The following is a 21,664-nucleotide window of genomic DNA, read 5'->3' on the forward strand; positions in this document are numbered from 1 at the left end:
TAAAAAAAAATTAAAAAGGTGCCTAAGGCACGGGGCCCTTTTAGGCGCGGGGCCTGATTCTCCGGAATCGGTCGAATCAGCCTAAAGCCGGCCCTGTGCACAGATACATTGGGGAATCAAAGTGGGCCTTGCACATTGTGCATAAGTCCCCTAACCACTGGGGTAAAGATTATAAAGAAGTAACCACCATCACCTCCCCTTGGTGCTTTGTGAATTCTTTACTTTACTTTGCCCTGAAAAATGAAACATAAAGTTCTAGATCAAAATGAAATTAAAATTTTGTATTTGACATTGCCGAAATGTTTCCAATGTTTTGGTTCCATGAAAACCATTTGGAGAACTCTGCATGAACTTCAGTCTGCGGTTTTCAGTGAATAAACTATTTGTCTGAAAAATTTCACGAAGCTCTAATTTACACTATTGACAATGTAGAATCACTCCTCTGAACTCGGATCAATAGTGATTCTGGATATACACTGGTGTAACTGAAGGCAGATTTGAGAATGATATACCTGCCAAGCAGGCAGAAGGGGATTTTTACTCCTTCCTTTCTGCTGTTTTCTCCAACACTCCTCTTATATGTGAGTTACTGTCATTTTTCCACAAAAACTACCATGACCAATTGGTGCAAATTGCACTGATTTTTCCTTTTAAACCTTTTTTTCTTTTTTTTTTGGTCACCTTATGCCCAAGGTCTGAGTTTGCTGCCTCCTCAACTGAATTTATAGAAGGGCCACTCCGGTAATTTGGATGAAGTTGTGACATTGTGCAGTCTATATGGGTTTATAAAAACATGGTAGTAAGTGAATATATTATAACTGGAATATGCTTCATGCAAAAAGTTTCTTGTAAGATATCATTACAAAGTTTATAATCTGCTGAGTATGATCATTCTATTTGTATAAATATACCACTCTTGTATCTGGGACTAAAAATATGAAATATAACTCTGAGGGCCAATTGCAATTATGCAAAGTGTGGGCCATTAATGGTGGTTTGGAATCTTAATGGCTCCCATCAACCAGGACAATTGACTGGGGCTCTGTTTGCAAGCAAACCTTCCTGTGAGTCAGGCTGGGAGGAATGAAGGTTTGGGGTCTTACAGTGACATGCCATCAGGTCACATGAACTGGAATCCATCTTTAACCTAGTGCTTTTCCACTGGGGGGGGCGGTGGAAACCAAGAGAGAGACAAAGGATTCCCACCTTATACAAAAAGGGGTGGAACAGATCAAAGGAGGTGAGCCATCATGAAGAATTCCCTAGCTACCACCTGAGCTGGAACAAGAGCTGTACCAGGGAAAAGAATTGTGCCAAGGCGTGGAAGATGTCTGGTCTGAGGAAAAAACTTACTGAAGCATCTCTGAGAGTAAGATTCATAGACTCTAGGACTGGAAGGGACCTCGAGAGATCATCGAGTCCAGTCCCCTGCCCTCATGGCAGGACCAAATACTGTCTAGACCATCCCTAATAGACATTTATCTAACCTACTCTTAAATATCTCCAGAGATGGAGATTCCACAACTTCCCTAGGCAATCTATTCCAGTGTTTAACTACCCTGACAGTTAGGAACTTTTTCCTAATGTCCAACCTAAATCTCCCTTGCTGCAGTTTAAGCCCATTGCTTCTTGTTCTATCATTGGAGGCTAAGGTGAAGAAGTTTTCTCCCTCCTCCTGATGACACCTGAAAACTGCTATCATGTCCCCTCTCAGTCTTCTCTTTTCCAAACTAAACAAACCCAATTCCTTCAGCCTTCCTTCATAGGTCATGTTCTCAAGACCTTTAGTCATTCTTGTTGCTCTTCTCTGGACCCTCTCCAATTTCTCCACATCTTTCTTGAAATGCGGTGCCCAGAACTGGACACAATACTCCAGTTGAGGCCTAACCAGTGCAGAGTAAAGCGGAAGAATGACTTCTCGTGTCTTGTTTACAACACACCTGTTAATGCATCCCAGAATCACGTTTGCTTTTTTTGCAACAGTATCACACTGTTGACTCATATTAACCTTGTGGTCCACTATGACCCCTAGATCTCTTCCTGCCATACTCCTTCCTAGACAGTCTCTTCCCATTCTGTATGTGTGAAACTGATTGTTCCTTCCTAAGTGGAGCACTTTGCATTTATCTTTATTGAACTTCATCCAGTTTACCTCAGACCATTTTTCCAATTTGTTCAGATCATTTTGAATTTTGACCCTGTCCTCCAAAGCAGTTGCAATCCCTCCCAGTTTGGTATCGTCCGCAAACTTAATAAGCATACTTTCTATGCCAACATCTAAATCGTTGATGAAGATATTGAACAGAGCCGGTCCCAAAACAGACCTCTGCGGAACCCCACTTGTTATACCTTTCCAGCAGGATTGGGAGCCATTAATAACTACTCTCTGAGTACGGTTATCCAGCCAGTTATGCACCCACCTTATAGTAGCACCATCTAAATTGTACTTTCCTAGTTTATCTATAAGAATATCATGCGAGACCGTATCAAATGCCTTACTAAAGTCTAGGTATATCACATCCACCGCTTCTCCCTTATCCACAAGGCTCGTTATCCTATCTGTATTCAGTTTGATTAGACATAGATTTGCGGGTTTTATTTTATTTTGCTTGGTGACTTACTTTGTTCTGTCTGTTACTACTTGGAACCACTTAAATCCTACTTTCTGTATTTAATAAAATTACTTTTTACTTATTAATTAACTCAGAGTATGTATTATTACCTGGGGGAGCAAAAAATGTGCATATCTCTCTATCAGTGTTATAGAGGGCAAACAATTTATGAGTTTACCCTTTATAAGCTTTATACAGGGTAAAACGGATTTATTTGGGTTTAGACCCTATTGGGAGTTGGGCATCTGAGTGCTAAAGGTGAGCACACTTCTGTGAGCTGTTTTCAGGTAAACCTGCAGCTTTTGGGCAAGTAATTCAGACCCTGGGTCTTTGCTGGAACAGACGGGAATGTCTGGCTCAGCAAGACAGGGTACTGAAGTCCTGAGCTAGCAGGGAAGGCAGGGGCAGTAGTCTTGGCACATCAGTTGGCAGCTCCCAGGGGGGTTTCTGTGATCTAGTCTGTAACAGAAGTTACTCCTGAAGAGATCAGAATTAACACCATTGACTTTAATAGGATTATTCTTTATTGACATGAGGTGTAAATGACAGAAGAATTAGGCCCATATACTTGAAATGAATGAGGTCACATATATTCAGACTGAAGAAGGTACTTTTCTTCCCTTCAATAATCTAAATATCCATCTATCCCGGTATTAGCTCATCTATGTGTAACCCATGCACACTGAGTGTGGAGCTGTGTCCCCTCTGCTGGTGACTGGGCCATATAGAGGTTGATGGGCGTTGGCTAACAGAGATGACTTTTTTAGCATAGACAGTAGAGGTTCATGTGTTAAGTTCCAGAGGTCTCAGGTCTAATTCCTGCAGCCAATAACCTATCCAGGGCCATGATGCTTCATATCTATCTATTTTATAAGGTTTCCCACCACCATGGTGTCTGAGTGCCTTTTCACTTCCTTAGGAGATGAAACATCCTGACGACATGAAAGGAAGAAACCAATCCACTGCAATAGAGTTCATCCTCCTATGATTTTCTGGTCTATCTAACCTTCCAGTTTTACTCTTTGTGTTGGTCCTAGTTACGTACATGATCATCCTGCTGGGGAATGCTCTCATAATTCTTATAACATTTGCTGACCCAGCCCTTCACACCCCCATGTATTTTTTTCTCCGGAACTTGTCCTTCCTGGAGATCTGCTACACCTCAGTTACTATCCCTGAAATGCTGGTCAACCTCCTCACCAGGGAGAAAACCATCTCATTTTCCAGTTGTGCTGCACAGATGTATTTCCTCATCTCTCTAGGTGGCACAGAGTGCTGCCTGCTGATCCTGATGGCATATGACCGATATGTGGCCATATGCCGCCCGCTAGTGTATACTGCCATTATGAACAAAGGTGTTTGCATGCAGCTTGTGGGCATTGCATGGCTAAACAGCAGGCTTGTGACACTAATGCATGTCACATGGGTATTTAATCTCCCCTTCTGCCCGTCTAATGAGATTGACCATTTCCTTTGCAATGCTCCACCTGTACTTGAGCTGGTTTGTGGGAACACCTACATGATTGAAATTGAAGCCCTTACCTCAACTGTGCTATTTGTCGTGATCCCATTTGCACTGATACTTTGGTCCTACATTTGCATTTTGATCACAATCCTGAAGATGCCATCTGCTGAGGGGCGGCATAAAACCTTCTCTACTTGCTCCTCACATCTCACTGTGGTGGTCTTGCTCTTCAGCATGGCTGGTCTCACCTACTTCCAGCCCAAGTCCAGTAGTTCACCCACAACCAGCAAATTCTTGTCCCTCTGCTACACCATCCTCACACCATTGTAAAACCCAGCTGTCTACAGCCTGAGGAACAATGAAGTGAAAGGAGCGATAAGGAGAACCTTTGGCAGGATATTATCTTCCTGGGGACAGCCGTGATTTTGAGATGAATGACTCTGGACTGAAACTTGTGGATCTGAATGTGACCCCAGAATTGGGATCACAATCTGGATCAGCATCTGCCTTTGCAATTCAAAAAGATTCTTGAAAACTGGTTCCTCTTCATTAAGACTGTGTTGCACAAGTGAGCTATAGAATTGTTCTATTGTCCATCATTCCTTCTTCTGGGATGCTTTCTGCTGGTTTGGGCTCAGAATAGGACTCCCAGGAGTTCCCTCAAAGAGCTTAGCAGCATTCTACTCCTGCTTTTTGCCTCAGTTTGTCTGGGCTTTCTTTTAGCACTGATCAACAAAATTACCTCAAAAATGTTTTTTTACAAAAAGGAAATTTTCACTTAAAGAGTCTGCTTTCCTTGGAAATTTTCCATTTTTTAACCAGGAATCCAGATCCTCCCCAAATATTCCTTTCTTTGGTTGGTTTTGGACATTTTTTGTTTTGTTTCTCATTTGCTGAAAAACAAAACCTTTTTTTTGGATTTTTGACAAAAAAATGAAATTTTTCAAGGGAAAAAAAATTCTGATCCATTGTGATCAAATTTTTTGAAACGCCAATCAAACTTATTCACTCTAAAATTGGAGGAGAAAAAAAAACATGCAGAAGAAGAAAATGAAGTAGTGGTGGATGCAGTCAGTAGAAAGAGATGTGGTACTGCATTTAAGTTCTGGCTGTCTGTCCATCTAGGATATTTCTCTTATTGTTGTTCACTTATTGTAATGATTTATGTCTTTGCTTTTAATTGTATACCTCTCAAAAACTGACAGCAAAATCACACTGGTGTAAATGGGACCAAAATTTCTCGGAACCTGTTTTCTAACTTTTATCCAACATAAAATTTACAAACCCATAGACTTTCATGACATTTACCCTTGCTTACTGTGGATTTGCTTCTGGATAAATTCAGTCATTGATATGAGGAGTTGCATAGGGAAATATGTGTACAAACAAGCATATGCAAATGATGGAAAGAGAGAGAGAGATCATGCTGTTTCTGTCTCCCTCACTCTCTCCTTTTTTCTTGGTCAATAATTCAGATTAGGTGTAGCTCATTGCAGAAACTACAAAATGCTCATTTCTAACCAATGAAAGCAAAATGTTCAAGAGTGTCTATTTAATTTAGGAGCCTAAGTCCCATGTGTAAAAGTGACATAGGTGCCTAAATCCCATCAGCTTTGAATGTTAATTTACAATATTTGTTAGTCTATTTTTCTCAGCCCTCACTGATTCTCTAGCTATCTGTCTGGTCCCTGTCTCCTTGGTATTTAGGTAAGTCAGTTATGTATGTGTGTGTATGTAGCTATGTGGTCAAATGTGTGAGATCCTGTCATGGTATAATTTCCCACTCTGAACCTTAGCGTCCAAAAGATGCGGTACCAGCATGAATTCCTCTAAGCTCAATTACCAGCTTAGTACCTGTAGTGCTGCCACCAACCAGGAATTCCAGTGCCTGGTACACTATGGTCCCCCCAAAACCTTGCCCGGGGACCCCCAAGACCCAGTCCCTCTGGATCTTAACACAAGGAAAGTAAACCCTTTCCCTCACCGTTGCCTCTCCCAGGCTTCCCCTCCCTGGGTTACCCTGGAAGATCACTGTGATTCAAACTCCTTGAATCTTAAACAGAGAGGAAAATTCACCTTCCCCCCCTCCCAGTCTCTTCCTGAGAGAGAAAGTAATCCTAACACAGAGAGAAATTAACCTTTCTCTCCCCCTTCCCTCCTTTCTCCCAACCAAGTCCCTGATGAATCCAGACCCAGTCCCCTGGGATCTCACCAGAATAAAAAAAAAACAATCAGGTTCTTAAACAAGAAAAGCTTTTAATTAAAGAAAGAAAAAACAATAAAAATTATCTTTGTAAATTTAAGATGGAATATGTACAGGGTCTTTCAGCTATAGACACTGGGAACACCCTCCTAGCCTAAGTATACAAGTACAAATTAAAATCCTTTCAGCAAAATATAAATTTGAACTCCTTCCAGCCAAATACACATTTGAACTCCTTCCAACCAAATACACATTAGCAAATAAAGAAAACAAAAATAAGCCTAACTCGCTTTATCTACCTAGTACTCACTATTCTGAACTTATAAGAGCCTGTATCTGTGAGATTGGAGAGAAATCTGGTTGCATGTCTGGTCCCTCTGAACCCCCAGAGTGAACAACAACCCAATTGTAACAGCACACACAAAAACTTCCCTCCCTCAAGATTTGAAAGTCCCCTGTCCCCTGATTGGTCCTCTGGTCAGGTGACAGCCAGGCTTTCTGAACTTGTTAACCCTTTACAGTCAAAAGAGATATAAAGTACTTCTGTTCTATTAACTCCTATTATCTGTTCATGACAGATCCCATGTGTGTGTCATCAGCGCCTTGAGGCAGTCCTTTCTCTCTGGCCCAATAGTTATTTAAATATTTATTGCAAAGTGGAACAATCTCAGCAGGATAGAGCTCTGCCTGAGAATACCCTATAGACCAGTAGTTAGAGCATTCAGCTGAGATGTGGGAGGCTGACATTCAAACCACACCGCTAGAATCAGGCAGAGTGCAGACTCAAACCTAGGTCTCCCACACAGAGCGTAAGCTTGAAGGGACAGAGGTATTCAGACAGAGAAATCTCTGAATTGCTCTAGAGTTGTTCCACCTTGTAGAACTGATGACATATTCATCAGACCAGGGTAAGAATGACTGGTTGAACTGACTGTTTGGACAATCAGCTAGAAAGATGGAGCCTTTGGTTCTAGTCTCCATGCCAGTGAAAGTACAATTAGCTTGCAAAGTGGAACAGCTTCAACAGGGAAGATTGAAAGCCACCTTCAAATACTGTAGTCCATGGATTAGGACACTACCCTAGGAAATGTAGGTGCAAGGCATTGCTTCAGAACAGATTAGACAAGGGTCTCCTGCCATGAGGCTGGCAAACCAAGTGCCACTTCTGGCCATAGGCTAAGCTAAGAACTGACAAACACAGAGCTGGAACCCAAACCAGCTCACCTCTATGTTGCAGGGGGTGCAACAGCTGGGGTTTGTTTGCCCGGTGTGCGTATGACCACACCGGAGTGGAGAAGCAAGTATCTTTATTTGAGTCAAATAAGGTGCAAGGAGATGTAAAATCTCAGATCATGCACGAATCACTATCCGTTGCCATGTCTTATATACCTTACTTGTTTACAAAGATGTTCACAGGTGTTACAATTCGTCATTTACAATTCATTAACTACCGGATCTTTTAATTAACTATATCCTTAACCCATACTACTGACCCCCCCCCCCTTTGATCGATTACATCTTATACCATAAACAAAAGAACACAAGAAAATGACAAATGATTACATGTACTCATGCTAACTTTAAAGGAACATATTGTTTAGCTCGAAAGGCAGTCGTAGGCCTGAGAATGTAAACTTCTGACCCCACGCCATATTGCCAGTTACCTGGAGCCCTGCACCCCCCAACATCTATGTCAGTTTTGTCCAAAATAGTTATTATTTGTATAAGAATGAATTTAGTGTTTAACCTCTATGAAATGTGTGTAGATTGCAGCATGCATTAATCTCACTTGCAATGTCTGTATCTCATGCTCTTAGGAAATACATACATTTTGCTTTTTAACTATGTAAAGGTTTGCTCTGAATCTGTGAACCCAGGCACATGAATCATCTCCCCCTGCCCATTCAGGAGGCCTATCAAGATTCAATGGCCCATTAAGGAACATTGCAATACCAAGGACCAGTGAATGTTTCTACCACACCTTGGAAATGCTACATGCCAGGGAGCAGCTGTCCTGGACTGGAAGGCCAAATGTCAAAGATAAAGCAGGGTCACAAAAATTTGTCATCTCTTTGCTGTTTGAGGACCAGAGGCATTAAACTAAGGCAGCTATCCCCAGGGGTTACGCCTGGATCTGCCCTAAAAGACATTTTGAATGGACAGATGACTACATCTCTATCATCTTTAGGAATCATAGATGGTCACTGATAGCGTTCTTGATAGGATAACGAGCCTTGTGGATAAGGGAGAAGCGGTGGATGTGATATACCTAGACTTTAGTAAGGCATTTGATACGGTCTCGCATGATATTCTTATAGATAAGCTAGGAAAGTACAACTTAGATGGGGCTACTATAAGGTGGGTGCATAACTGGCTGGATAACCGTACTCAGAGAGTAGTTGTTAATGGCTCCCAATCCTGCTGGAAAGGTATAACAAGTGGGGTTCCGCAGGGATCTGTTTTGGGGCCGGTTCTGTTCAATATCTTCATCAACGATTTAGATGTTGGCATAGAAAGTACGCTTATTAAGTTTGCGGATGATACCAAACTGGGAGGGATTGCAACTGCTTTGGAGGACAGGGTCAAAATTCAAAATGATCTGGACAAGTTGGAGAAATGGTCTGAGGTAAACAGGATGAAGTTCAATAAAGATAAATGCAAAGTGCTCCACTTAGGAAGGAACAATCAGTTTCACACATACAGAATGGGAAGAGACTGTCTAGGAAGAAGTATGGCAGAAAGAGATCTAGGGGTCATAGTGGACCACAAGCTTAATATGAGTCAACAGTGTGATACTGTTGCAAAAAAAGCAAACGTGATTCTGGGATGCATAAACAGGTGTGTTGTAAACAAGACACGAGAAGTCATTCTTCCGCTTTACTCTGCGCTGGTTAGGCCTCAACTGGAGTATTGTGTCCAGTTCTGGGCACCGCATTTCAAGAAAGATGTGGAGAAATTGGAGAGGGTCCAGAGAAGAGCAACAAGAATGATTAAAGGTCTTGAGAACATGACCTATGAAGGAAGGCTGAAGGAATTGGGTTTGTTTAGTTTGGAAAAGAGAAGACTGAGAGGGGACCTGATAGCAGTTTTCAGGTATCTAAAAGGGTGTCATCAGGAGGAGGGAGAAAACTTGTTCACGTTAGCCTCTAATGATAGAACAAGAAACAATGGGCTTAAACTGCAGCAAGGGAGATTTAGGTTGGACATTAGGAAAAAGTTCCTAACTATTTGTGTGTATCTGTTTGCTTGCTTTAACCTGTAAACAACTCTCTTATTTCTTTTACCTAGTTAATAAACCTTTAGATAGTTTATTACAGGATTGGCTACAGGCGTTTTTTTGGTGTAAGATCTAGGGTAGCAACTGATAGGGGGTAAGTAACTGGCCTCTTGGGACTGGAAGTGACCTGAAACTTTTGTGATTTTTGGTGTAATTGATCATTTATCATGAAGTCTAGCTTGCTTGGGTGGTAAGATAGACTGGAGAGTCTAAGGGGAACATCTGTAACTCCATGTTAAAACTGTTAGTGATCCAAGAGTTCATATTTGTTTCTGGGTTGGTGAAAGCTAATGACAGAAGACACCAACAGTTTGGGGTGTCTACCCTGTTTTTGATAGTCTGCCCTGAGCTGGGCACCTACAGTCATGACCCACTCCAGGCAGTGCAACACCCACAATTTAGAGGTGTATTCTAAGTATTAGGCTACTGGGTTGAAAGGGGCCCCAGCACCTCCTCCTCTGAGTGGGTTTGCAAATGCCCGAAAACAAAAAATTACAAATTAAAATGTATAAATCTATGAACAGTCTGTGCAGAGGCTTCCTCACAATACAGCATCATGGCCACTGAGAGTATCCAGAGTGAGACAAAGAACAGCAGCATCAGTGCCTAATGCTGTAGGTAACAGCCAATGGAAGCAATTCAGCTCAGTGATGGACAGGACCTTCTTTGTTGAGGTCCACTCCTGAAGGTCATTTAAATTTCTTTGAGTTTAACTCAGAGACTTGACCCTGATTCACCACTCCTGCATTATTCCAGCTCTGTGGGCTCCATGGATTAAAATAGGTTTATATCAGCTAAAAGTGGAACAGCACATTTATGAATCTGGCTCATTTTTTTTCAGAGCATTTGAGATAATTCTACCAGGACTTATGAACTCTGGGCCAAAGTCAGCAGTCGTAGAAGTAGCACAACACCTCAGCAGCCAATGATCATGATACATTTTCAGCATTAGTGTCTGTAACTTCTTAAGCACTCAGATAATGGAATGTGATAGAGTATATGAGCCAGAATCTTGGTTGTTGTAAACTGGCATAACTTCACTCAAGATAATGCTTCATATCTCCAGATAGTGTAAATCAGTGTCTCTACATTGGAGGCAAAGGATGAGACATAGATAATAGGCCCTCTATCTATCTATCTATCTATCTATCTATCTATCTATCTATCTATCTATCTATCTATCTATCTACTGCATGTTATAATTGTTTCCACAATTATTGCAAACAACTCTAATCTCAATGCTTAATTCAATGAACTTCCATTCTCACTACTTGCCACTCTGACATTTAATCAATGGGGCAGGAAGCCCAGCTGATGTCAATCAAGGTGGCCCCAGCGGAGTCTATGGGCCACTTCCCTTGCTGTTGTACATCAGCAGAGCTCCACTGAGGTCAATGGGCCAGATCCCCAGCTTGGGTAAAGCAATGAAGATCCATTGAAGTCAGTGGGCCAGATCCCCAGCTGATATAATCAGTGTAGATCATCTGAAGTCATTGGGCCAGATCTCCAGCTTGGGTAAAGCAACATAAATCCTCTGAAATCAACAGCCAGTGGCCCAGATCCCCAGTATAGTTCCATTGAAGTCAGTAAAGCCAGCGTTATAAAATGGAATTATGGAGATTTGAGAACATGACCCATAGAAGCAGTGCATGGTAGACAGTTACTTCACAAGGAGGCATCTCTGCATAATTTCTGTCTTTGATCCAAATAATTGCTTCATGTAATATTTCCAGGGTGAGGAGAAGTTCAACCCATTGATGGGGTAGCCATCCCTTTGAGGGATTCTGGGACACCACACACACACCCTAAAAACTGGATGGGAGATTGGAGAGGGCAGATCAGATTGCATGTTTTCACTCAAAGGCTTTGAGGTAAGAAGGGTGCATGAAATTGCCTCCCCATAAATACTAAGGAGAAAAATTAAATAGGACACCTGATGCATGGTGGCCTGCTAGCAGAATGTTTATTTTCTGAATAGTTGAAATGTGAAATTCTCTAGGGTCATAGCAAAAGGGTCATCCAGGGAATAAATTTGTCCACTGTCATATTCCCAGAAAGCTTCAACAGGCCAATGTCTGCACTTTGCTTTCTCTTCTAAGGCAATGAATAGTGTAATAGCCTGCAGTGATAAGTTACCACACTGGTCCTTCTAAGCAAGCACATTTATTTTTAAGGTGAAAGCATTACAGGGAACACATATGGAAAACAATGAAAGAATTTAAACACATGCTAAAAAGCTTACTAGAGATCACCTCAACTCCAATCTCAGGCTCTGGTAGGTGACAGTCCTTCAAAACCCACAGCTGTTTTTTCCCTTTGATTACAAGTTCATAATTATCTCAGATTCAAAACAAGAACAACCATGAATAGTTCATTCTTTCCTTTAGATAGCTTGTGTCTTTAATTTTAGCATCACATAACAGGTGATCAGCAGACAATACCATGCAATCACAGTCTCGGTGCTCTGAAAAAGCTTGGAATGAAGTTCAGCTAGGACTCTGGTGCAGCGTGTCTCCTCTCAGGGCACTCTTTCACCAGGGGAAGAAGCCTGCTCAGCTTCGGTGCTTCCTGGGTCCGACCTTGGAGTGTTCAGCCCCCTGTTCACCCTGTGAACTCCCTGCAGCAAGTCTACCTGCATGTCACACCTGAAGAAGCCTTATATGCCCCCAAAGGACCCATCACACCAACTTCGCAGTCAGAAGTGACTCTCAGCCAACATTGTAAAACAGAAGGTTTTATTAGTCGAAGAGAACAAAGCATAGAACAGAGATTGTTAGCACAGAAATCATGAACATTCAGTAAAGTCCATCTTGGGGGGACCCAGAGCTCCAGAGCCCTGCCCTCTCCTCCCTGACTCCCAAGCCAGGAGACTGGTCAGTTTCCAGCTGCCTGGGCTCAGCCTCACCTGTTGCCCCTCCATCCTTTGTCTCTTTCCTGGGCAAATGGGATTACCTGGCCTGCACCTCTCACTTTGCTCTCCAATGCCTCCGGCTGATTCTTGTATAGGATGGGGCCTGGCCATCAGCGGCCAGGCTGCAGAGTGTCAGCCATACTCTGTCCCCAGGCAGCCAGTAGGTAGTCACACCTACCCTCTAGGGTTCCCTACAATGACCACACACCCTTATCCCACCACCTAGATACTTGAGTAATACATGTGGGAAACCGAGGCACACATACAGTATTCAGAAAAAAAACATTAAGAATATTCCTATTTCTTCACATCTCTCCCACCTTCAAGACAAACTGAGTGGGTCACTTTATTTAGTGACTTGGGGAAGTTCAACCTCTGCTCCCCATGACAAAGCCTGGGCTATAACATTTTGGCACTCTCCTTAACATGGACCACTTCCATATCATAATCCTGGAGGTTCAAACTCCACTTCAGCATCTTGGCATTAGCCTCTTTCAATTGGTGTAGTTTTTTAAGACTCCACAGCAGGGCCAGAGAATTGTTCACTTCTCAGAGCATAGCTTAAAAAGGCTGAGTTAGCTCATAACGAGAGGTAGGAATTTACATTCACCTCTTCCTAGAAATTCCTCAGGCAAACCACTTGACACAGTTTGCCTCTAAAGTCCATTATTTTCTGGCCCATTGTTCACTAGAGTCCTTTGAAGTTCATAACACTTCCCACAGTTCACATCCCATCTCCTCGCTGATGAGGGTATGTACAAACACAGCCCAGAATAATATACAAACTTTGAATTAGCACAATGGACTCCAAAGACTTTTAAACTTAATCCAATCAGGTTTTTTCAAGGATTTTGCCGGGACTTACCATATCTGTCCCATGCACAATGCTTAAAGACCACTTCGAAACACATAATTGACTTGGCCTGTAGGGAAGCCTCCCAGAACTGTGTTCTGTTTACATGAGTTTTCATAATGCACCCATCATCACAGTACCTTAGTGCTACCCTGTAGTGCATTAATGAACATCTCTGCAGTTAACTGGAATCCTCCTGTTCATTTAGGAATATGAACCCCTGCAATGGGGAGAAAATATTAACTTATATTAATAGGTAAAAAGGTTCTTGGTGAAGAACATCTTGCTTAAAATTTTGCCCAGAGCTTCTTTTATCTCCTGGTTTCTCAGGCTGTAAATGAGTGGATTTATTATTGGGGAAACCACAGTATACAACACAGCAGCCATCATGCCCTGATACGGGGAAGATGCAGATCCCTGCCTTAGGTACATATATATGCCAGTGCTGATAAACAATGAAAACACAAGTAAGTGTGGCAAACAAGTGGAGAAGGATTTATACCTGCCCTGTGCAGAGGGGATTCTTAGCACAGCAGAAAAGATGTGAATGTAGGACACAAATATTGAAATGAAGAAAAATAAACCCACCAAAGCACTTAATACAATAACCACAATTTCATTAGCGCTTGTATCAGCACAAGAGAGTTTTAGTAGCTGTGGGATATCGCAGAAGAACTGATCAACAACATTGGACCCACAGAAAGGTAATAGGAAGATATTAGCAGTGTGGCACAATGAATAGATACAGCTGCTGATCCAGGAACTAGCTGCCATCCGTGCACATACCCCTCTGGTCGTAATGACCTGTAACGCAAAGGATGGCAGATTGCAACGTAGCGGTCATATGCCATTGCAGTGAGAAGGGTCACCTCCGCAAAGGCAAAGGTGATGCCAAAATAGAGTTGGGCAGCAGAGCCAAAGAAAGAGATCAGCCTGGTGTTGTTTAAGGAGTTCACCATGGACTTGGGGACAGTGACGGAGATGTAGCAGACATCTAGGAAGGACAAGTTGCCCAGGAAGAAGTACATGGGGGTGTGAAGGTGGTGGTCAATGGCAATGGCTATGATGATGAGAAGATTGCTCACCAGGGCTGCCAGATAAATCACTAGAAACACCAAGAAGTGTAAAATCTGCAACTCCTGAACATCAGAGAATCCCTGGAGAAGGAACTCGGTCACAGTGCTTTGGTTGACCATTTCGTGCTGTGTGGAGAGAAATTCAACAGTAAAAACCAGGGTCAGGGTAGAAAAGAAGAAAAAAGGACAACATATGTACTTATTCTTCTGTAGAAAAAAATCTGGTTCCTAGAACTAATGTGGAGGGTTTCCTTCTCTAAGGTCAGACAGATCCAAGAAGAAAGTACTAGCAACAAATTATTCTCAATGAAACTTTTATTCAGATACTTTTTGTGTATTTAATGTTCATGATACGTCCTTCAGTGACTTGCAATTTTCCCAAACTTATTTGCTCTTCGTAATGCTTCAGTCTCATTTACATCTAGAGAAAGCCGTTGGGTCAAATTCTCTGCTAGTGTAATTTTTACCTTCTACAAAACTGTGTCAGCTTACATCAGCAGAGAATTTTTCTGGCTGTTTTCAATATTTATTTTTGTAACTTCACCAGGCAATATCCATGTTAATTTTTAAACATTAGTATTACTGATTTGTATTTTCACAGTTGCAAAAAATGTATGAGTTTTAAGCATTTTTCCTTTGCATTTTATCTATTTAAATTTTCACAGTTGTGGGAAATTATTGGTAGGGTATCATACAATGGGGGGACAGACAATGCTTATTTAATTATATTGAGATTCAAAAAATTGAAGGTTTGTAACCATTAAAATACAAATTGTTAACATCATGTCAAAATATGCAAATTAACTAGCTTTTAATTAAAACTCTACTAAGTTCTCAAGTAGCATTTTTGTTATTTTGCCTAGCTCTATCTTTTGATTGTTATCAATGGAAATATGTTTTGCTGGTTTGTGTGTTTATGGTAAAATTAATATTTACTGATATTTACTAAAAAATCTCTAACTCTTCCAAGCCTGTTTATAATTCAATGCAGAGGACATAGGGAAAAAAAGAATCATAATTTTTATATACAGTACATGTGGAACCACATTTCTTTATAATTCTCTGTTCTCTGAGATCTGGAAAGGAATACTGTCCTGTGATTGTGCCATCAATGACACCCTTGAAAGAGAATTGGCATGAGAATTGGCTCTTGTAGATGCATTTCTATTGAATTGGATCTCCTAATAAATTTGTGCTTTAAGATTTACTGTAAATGAAAACTGGAATTGTTCTTTCAGCCAGGCAGAAATAGACTTGCATGTGCCCTGAAGAAAGCAGTCAAATGTGAATTGAATAATCTCTCATTCTGTTCCCTGGACACTTAGGCTGAGAATTTTTAAAGCGGCCTAAGGGACCTTGATGCCCAATTCCCATTAAATGAGTGGGAGCTGGATGTGCAAATCCTTTAGGCATCCTTGAACATTTTAGCCTTAATCCCGAGGAAGAATTTACTGTTTTACTGAATCTGTCAAACGAGGATAACTTTTCTATCCTTCCCTTCCCATTCATCAGCCCCCTATCCATCCATCTTCACCTGTCCGCATCCTTAACAGCTTCAGCTGGGGTTTTCAAAGTTGCCTAAGAGAGTTAGGGATTCAACTCCATTGACTTCAAGGTGTTTAACTCCCTGTGTCTCTTTGAAATGTATTTCATGAAATGTTTAATGCTTTCTTTCTTTATTTCTCCAATACGTATCACATCCAAACTCACTTCCTATTCCATAAACCACCAAGAAATGAGCTCCTTATCCTGTGCTAGAAAATGACATGCCCAGAATATAAGAAACCTTCTTTCCTCTGCCAAGAAAAATACAATTCACTTGTTATTCTCTGGTAAAATTGCAGCCAGTGCACATGTATTTACAATGTTAATTGTTGTTTTTATGTACTGCCAAAGAGCACCCATTAGCTGTGAGTCTCAGAGCCTACGTCAACTGACTTGGGCTAGTGCCACTGGCTATAAAGAGCAGTGTAGACATTCCTGGATGGCCTGGAGGACCAATTCTAAAACCCAATGAAGTGAAATGTTCTCAGAGCCCGGCTCCAGCCTGAACAGGAATGTCAACCTTGCTATTTTTAGCCCCATAGCCTGAGATCCATGAGCCCAAATCAGTTGACTGAATCTTTGAAGCTTGCTGCTATGGGATATTTTTTTTCTTCGTTTGTTGTATAGACATACTCCTGGTGTCCAAAAGAGCCAGTGCTGTTTTTGGTGGAATAAACATAAGAAAAAGATGGTGGTGATTTGAGTCCCATTCTATCTAATTCCATGGAGCACCTGGAACACAACACTCAGTGCTAGGCATCAACCAAAAAATAAATGAAGGCAGAAGTGGGGAGGAACAGAGTTTTTATAGGTTGGAGGGACTTAATTGTGAGGAAAGTTTATTCTGTCATAGAATCATAGAACTGGAAAGGACCTTGAGAAGTCTTCTAGTCTGGTCCCCTGGACTCATGGCAGGACTAAGTATTATCTATACCATCTCTGAAATGTGTTTGTCTAATGACATGTGTTTGTCTAACCTGCTCTTAAAAATCTCCAATGATGAAGATTCCACAACCTCCCTAGGCAATTTATTCCAGTGCTTAACCACTCTGACAATTAGGAAGTTTTTCCTAATGTCCAGCCTAAACTCCCTTGCTGCAGTTTAAGTCATTTGCTTCTTGTCCTATTCTCAGAGGTTGTAGAAGAATAATTTTTCACTCTCCTCCTTGTAACAACCTTTTATGTGCTTGAAGACTGTTATCATGTCCTCTTTCAGTCTTCTTTTTTTACAGACTAAACAAACTCAGTTTTTAAAATCTTCTCTCATAGGTCATGTTTTCTAGGCCTTTAATCATTTTTTGTTGCTCTTCTATGGACTTCCTCCAATTCGTCCACATCTTTCCTGAAATGTGCTGCCCACAAGTGGACACAATAGTTCAGTTGAGGCCTAATAAGCTCAGAGTAGAGTGGAAGAATTACTTCTCATGTCTTGCTTATAACACATCCCAGAATGATGTTCGCTTTTTTTGAAAGAGTGTTACACTGCAAAAAGAACAGGAGTACTTGTGGCACCTTAGAGACTAACAAATTTATTTCAGCATGAGCTTTTGTGAGCTACAGTGTTACACTGTTGACTCATATTTAGCTTCTGGTGCACCATGACCCCCAATTCCCTTTCCGCAGTACTCTAGACTCCTAGACAGTCATTTCCCATTTTGTATGAGTTCAATTGATTGTTCCTTCCTAAGTGGCATAGAATTTCATCCTATTTACTTCGGACCATTTCTACAATTTGTTCAGATAATTGTGAATTATATTCCTATCCTTCACTTGCAACCCTTCCCAGCCTCATATCATCTGCAAATTTTATAAGTGTATGCTCTATGTCATTTATAAATCAGTCCATCCGCGAAAGAAGCTATCTATATAGCAATCCATCCATCTCCATAATTATCTATCTATCTATCTAAATCTGCTTTGTCTTTTACATGACACAACACCATCTTCTTGAATCAGACAGCACAGGACATCAACATATACCTTGGTAAATTATCCCACTAAAAGAATATTGATAGAAAGACAGATCTGGATGTCAGTGCAGAAATAAATTCAAGATTTACATTGGCTGGCGCTGAAATCAGAATCATATTCAGTTACGTGATAGGAAGCTTACCTGCTGGAATCCCAAGGTGAGATGCCCGTATTTTTTAAGATTGTATAAAACTGTAAAATGAAAATAAAACACTGAAAACATGCATTTCTGTATCTTCCTGCCCCCCTAAGTCTGCGACCAAAGAATTACTGATGACTGGGAAAGGGAGACTGACTCATAATGCAGCTGCTTAGAATTGGTTAATAATGTTGATTATAGTTCACCTGTTTCTTAATCAAAGCAAGCAATTCCCACCCTACCAGTACTCTGGAGTCACCATCAGATATCATGGAAATATATTAAGACAAGATCTGCTTTTGATATGGTGGGTACCCAAGCCGAACCTTCATAGCAGTGAGCCACTGATGCCTTGCCAAGGAGATTTATCCAGGTGAATTCTCTGACGTGTATCAGGGTTGTTATTCCCTGGAGGCCTGCAGAGCTCAGAAGCAAGGACACAGGAGGAATCTGCCTTGTAATCAAGAATAAAAACAATTAGATCACTAGGACTGGTCCCAAAAAATTAGAGTGAAACCTTTTCTTGTTGGAAAATAAGTTAGCATTGCCAGTGCCAAATGTTCAAAAATGTCTCCTTCGCAAAGTATTCACATTGGCATAAAAATCTAATTTAATCTATTCTAAGGCCAGAAAGGACCATTGTGATCACAGGTCACAGAATATAAGGGGGTCTATTCCCTTCCTCTGGGCCAGCTTTGTTGCAGATGAGGTCGATGGTAAAACTCTCTTTGATTTGAATGTCAATTAGATTGAGTCCTGAGTTCTCTATACACAATATAGGTAGGCCTGTATTATATGGGAGGTGTGTCTACTTAATGTAATGGTTCCTTCCGGCCTTAAAATTTACAAATCTATGCACACCCAGTGCAGAGGCTTCCCCACAATACAGCATGATGGCTCCTGAGTGTGTCCAGAGTGAGACAAGTAACAGAAGCATCACTGCCTAATGTTGTAGGTCATGGCTGTGATTAGATGTTAATAGTTGTTTGTCTCTGTGCATGTTTTTGGCCGCATATGAAGGTCACCAGTCTGATTAGATGTTAATAGGTGTTTGGCTGCATGTGTGTGTTTCCTTTGTGTGTCCCCACAGCCCAGTGCAAACAGCTGGCATGTCAGATCTTGAGTGAACCACCTAATGACTACAAGATCTGTTAAGGGACAAAGGCATTAAGCCAGGTTTATTGTCAACAAAGCACAGCACTAGTATTCAGCGGAATCCACTGGCGTATACATGTATACTCGTAACAACAGTGAAAGCAGGGACATTCCATTCCTCCTAAGGCAAACAAAGATACTCTCTGAAATGTATCTTTGTATCTCGATACAAACATGATAGTACTGCCCCTGTGACATAATTACTGTAGTTACTTCCCCCTAACATGGCTAGTTATTTTTCATTATCATATACATGTTGATTTAATTAAAACTTTTTTTTACATACTGTTATCCTAACCTTATCTTTCAGGAGGGGTCAGTACATTCCTGTTATCCTTGGAGAATGTTTTTGTACCATCCTTAATATCGGAATGTTCCGGTACCTCTTCATATCAAAACGTGTTTGCATAAGTACTCTGTGACTAACACTTATAGAATGTGTGTTTCTGCAATATTAGCCTAGTTCTTGACAGATTCTGTGAGCAGGTCCCTGCTCTATAAGAAAAAGACCCAAAAATCAGGACTGTCCCTATAAAATCGGGGCATCTGGCCACCCGAGTGGGAAATGTCCTTGTAAAGTGTACGACAGCTGCTTGGGAGATGACAAAGGTACCTACAGACAGGAAGCAGGTGAGAGTTCTTCCCACAGTTTCTGACTCCCTGATGTCCTGCAGAAGGTAAAGGATCCTGAGCTGGGTGGGAGAGGAAATCTGCTCTCCTTGCCTGAGTGTGTGGGGAACAACAGGCCACCCCAGTGGAGTGAGGAATCAATAACCTTCCTATTTGCCTCAGTTCAGGCTATCAGAGTTCCTGGGCCCTGATGGCCAGGGAGTTGGGGCAGAGAGAGGAATTTAGCCTATGGGAAGGTTTGAATAATCTCCTTTGCTAAACCCCTCTGTTGTTACAAGCAGTGCATTGTGGAGAGCCACTTCACAGGGACACATCTCAGCCTTATTTCTGCTTTTAGTTGAGATAATTGCTATGTGTAATATTTCCAGGGCGGAAAGAAGTTCAACTAATTTAGAGGCATCCATCCCCATGGGGGACAGCAGGACATCATATACAAGACTTCAAACTGGATGGGAGATGGGAAGGGGAGGATCAGGTTGCATGTTTACACCGACAAGTTTTGAAGTAAGAAGGGGTCATGAAGTCTTCACTCCACAAGCACTAGACATAAAAATTAAAGACGGGGGCTATCAAACGATGTTGCATGGGTTTCTGCTGTCTGGTGGACTGCTAGTAGAACGTATATTATCTGAATAGTGAAAATGTTACCTAATGGAATGTCATGGCAAAAAAGTTCTCCAGGGAATAAACCTGTCCAGAAAATCAATCAATGGGTTAACGAAGGTGCTTGTCATCAGCCTAGTTTCACCAAGTCTTTACAGGATAGGTATATGTCACAGTTTAGAGTAAAAATCAACAGAGAGTCCTGTGGCATCTTTAAGACTAACAGATGTATTGGAGCATAAGCTTTCATGGGTGAATACCCACTTCGTCAGACATCTCTTAGTCTTAAAGTTGCCACAGGACTCTCTGTTGATTTTTATAGATCCAGACCAACATGGCTACCCCTATGAGTTTAGGGTAATTGATTCTGTGTTCCCCCTCAACAGTTCCTTGAGGGCAGCTACTCCCAGCTCCTAACTATCACCTTTCTTGAGCAGATGCTCTCTCTCCCTCCTGACTGGAGTTTTTCCAGGCTGCACAGCTCCTTGACTACACTGCGATATTCCCAGAAAACTGAAACTGGCCAGCGTCTGGACTTTGATTTCTGTTTTAAGGCTGTGAACAGCACAATAACCTACAGTTATAAGTTACCACCAAGTCTTTCTAAGCAAGCACATTTATTCTTAAGATGAAAGCATTGCATTGAAAACATTTCAAAAACAATGAAAGAATTTACACACATACAAACCTTAGCAAAGCTGATCCTACCTCCACCTCAGGCTCTGGTAGGGATGAGTCCTTCAAACCCACAGCTGGTTTTTCCCTTTAGTTACATGTTCATAATTGTCTCAGATTCAGAACCAGAACCACCATGAACAGTTTAAACTTTTATTTAGACAGCCTTGGCTTTTAAACTAAGTGTCATGTTGTGACGAAATGGGAATGTTCTTGATGTTTCCTCTGAATACTGTGTTGGTGCCTCAGTGTCCCCTATGCAATTCTTAAGTATCTAGGTGGTGGGATAAGGGCATGTGATTGCTGAAGAGCAAAGGGACAGTGCACCTAAATGCCTGGCACTCTGTTGCCTAGCAACTGATGGCCTGGGCCCCTTCTCTGCAAAGGTGCCAGCTGAAGGTGTTGGAGACAAAGGGATCAGGTGACCTCCTGGCCCAGGAAAGGAGCTGAGCAGAGAGGAGGAGCTGGGAGGGGTTGTTAGTCTGGAGCTGGATGGGGACGAGGGTGGAGGGCAGATCTGGGGGTCTGGCTCACTGACCCCCAGAATGG

General features: G+C 41.6%; 1 protein-coding gene and 1 pseudogene across 1 annotated transcript; one reads left to right on the forward strand and one right to left on the reverse strand.

Moving 5' to 3' along the window:
• The first annotated feature begins 3,657 nt into the window (after positions 1 to 3,657).
• On the forward strand, positions 3,658 to 4,407 carry LOC115637932 (olfactory receptor 10A4-like). Its single transcript, XM_030539516.1, has one exon. The coding sequence runs from the start codon at positions 3,658 to 3,660 to the stop codon at positions 4,405 to 4,407; it is 750 nt and encodes a 249-aa protein (XP_030395376.1).
• A 9,163-nt stretch (positions 4,408 to 13,570) lies between these two features.
• Positions 13,571 to 14,517, reverse strand: LOC115638381 (annotated as a pseudogene).
• Positions 14,518 to 21,664: the final 7,147 nt, after the last annotated feature.

Source organism: Gopherus evgoodei, chromosome 21 (assembly GCF_007399415.2).
Source record: "Gopherus evgoodei ecotype Sinaloan lineage chromosome 21, rGopEvg1_v1.p, whole genome shotgun sequence".
Classification (NCBI taxonomy): Eukaryota; Metazoa; Chordata; order Testudines; family Testudinidae; genus Gopherus; species Gopherus evgoodei.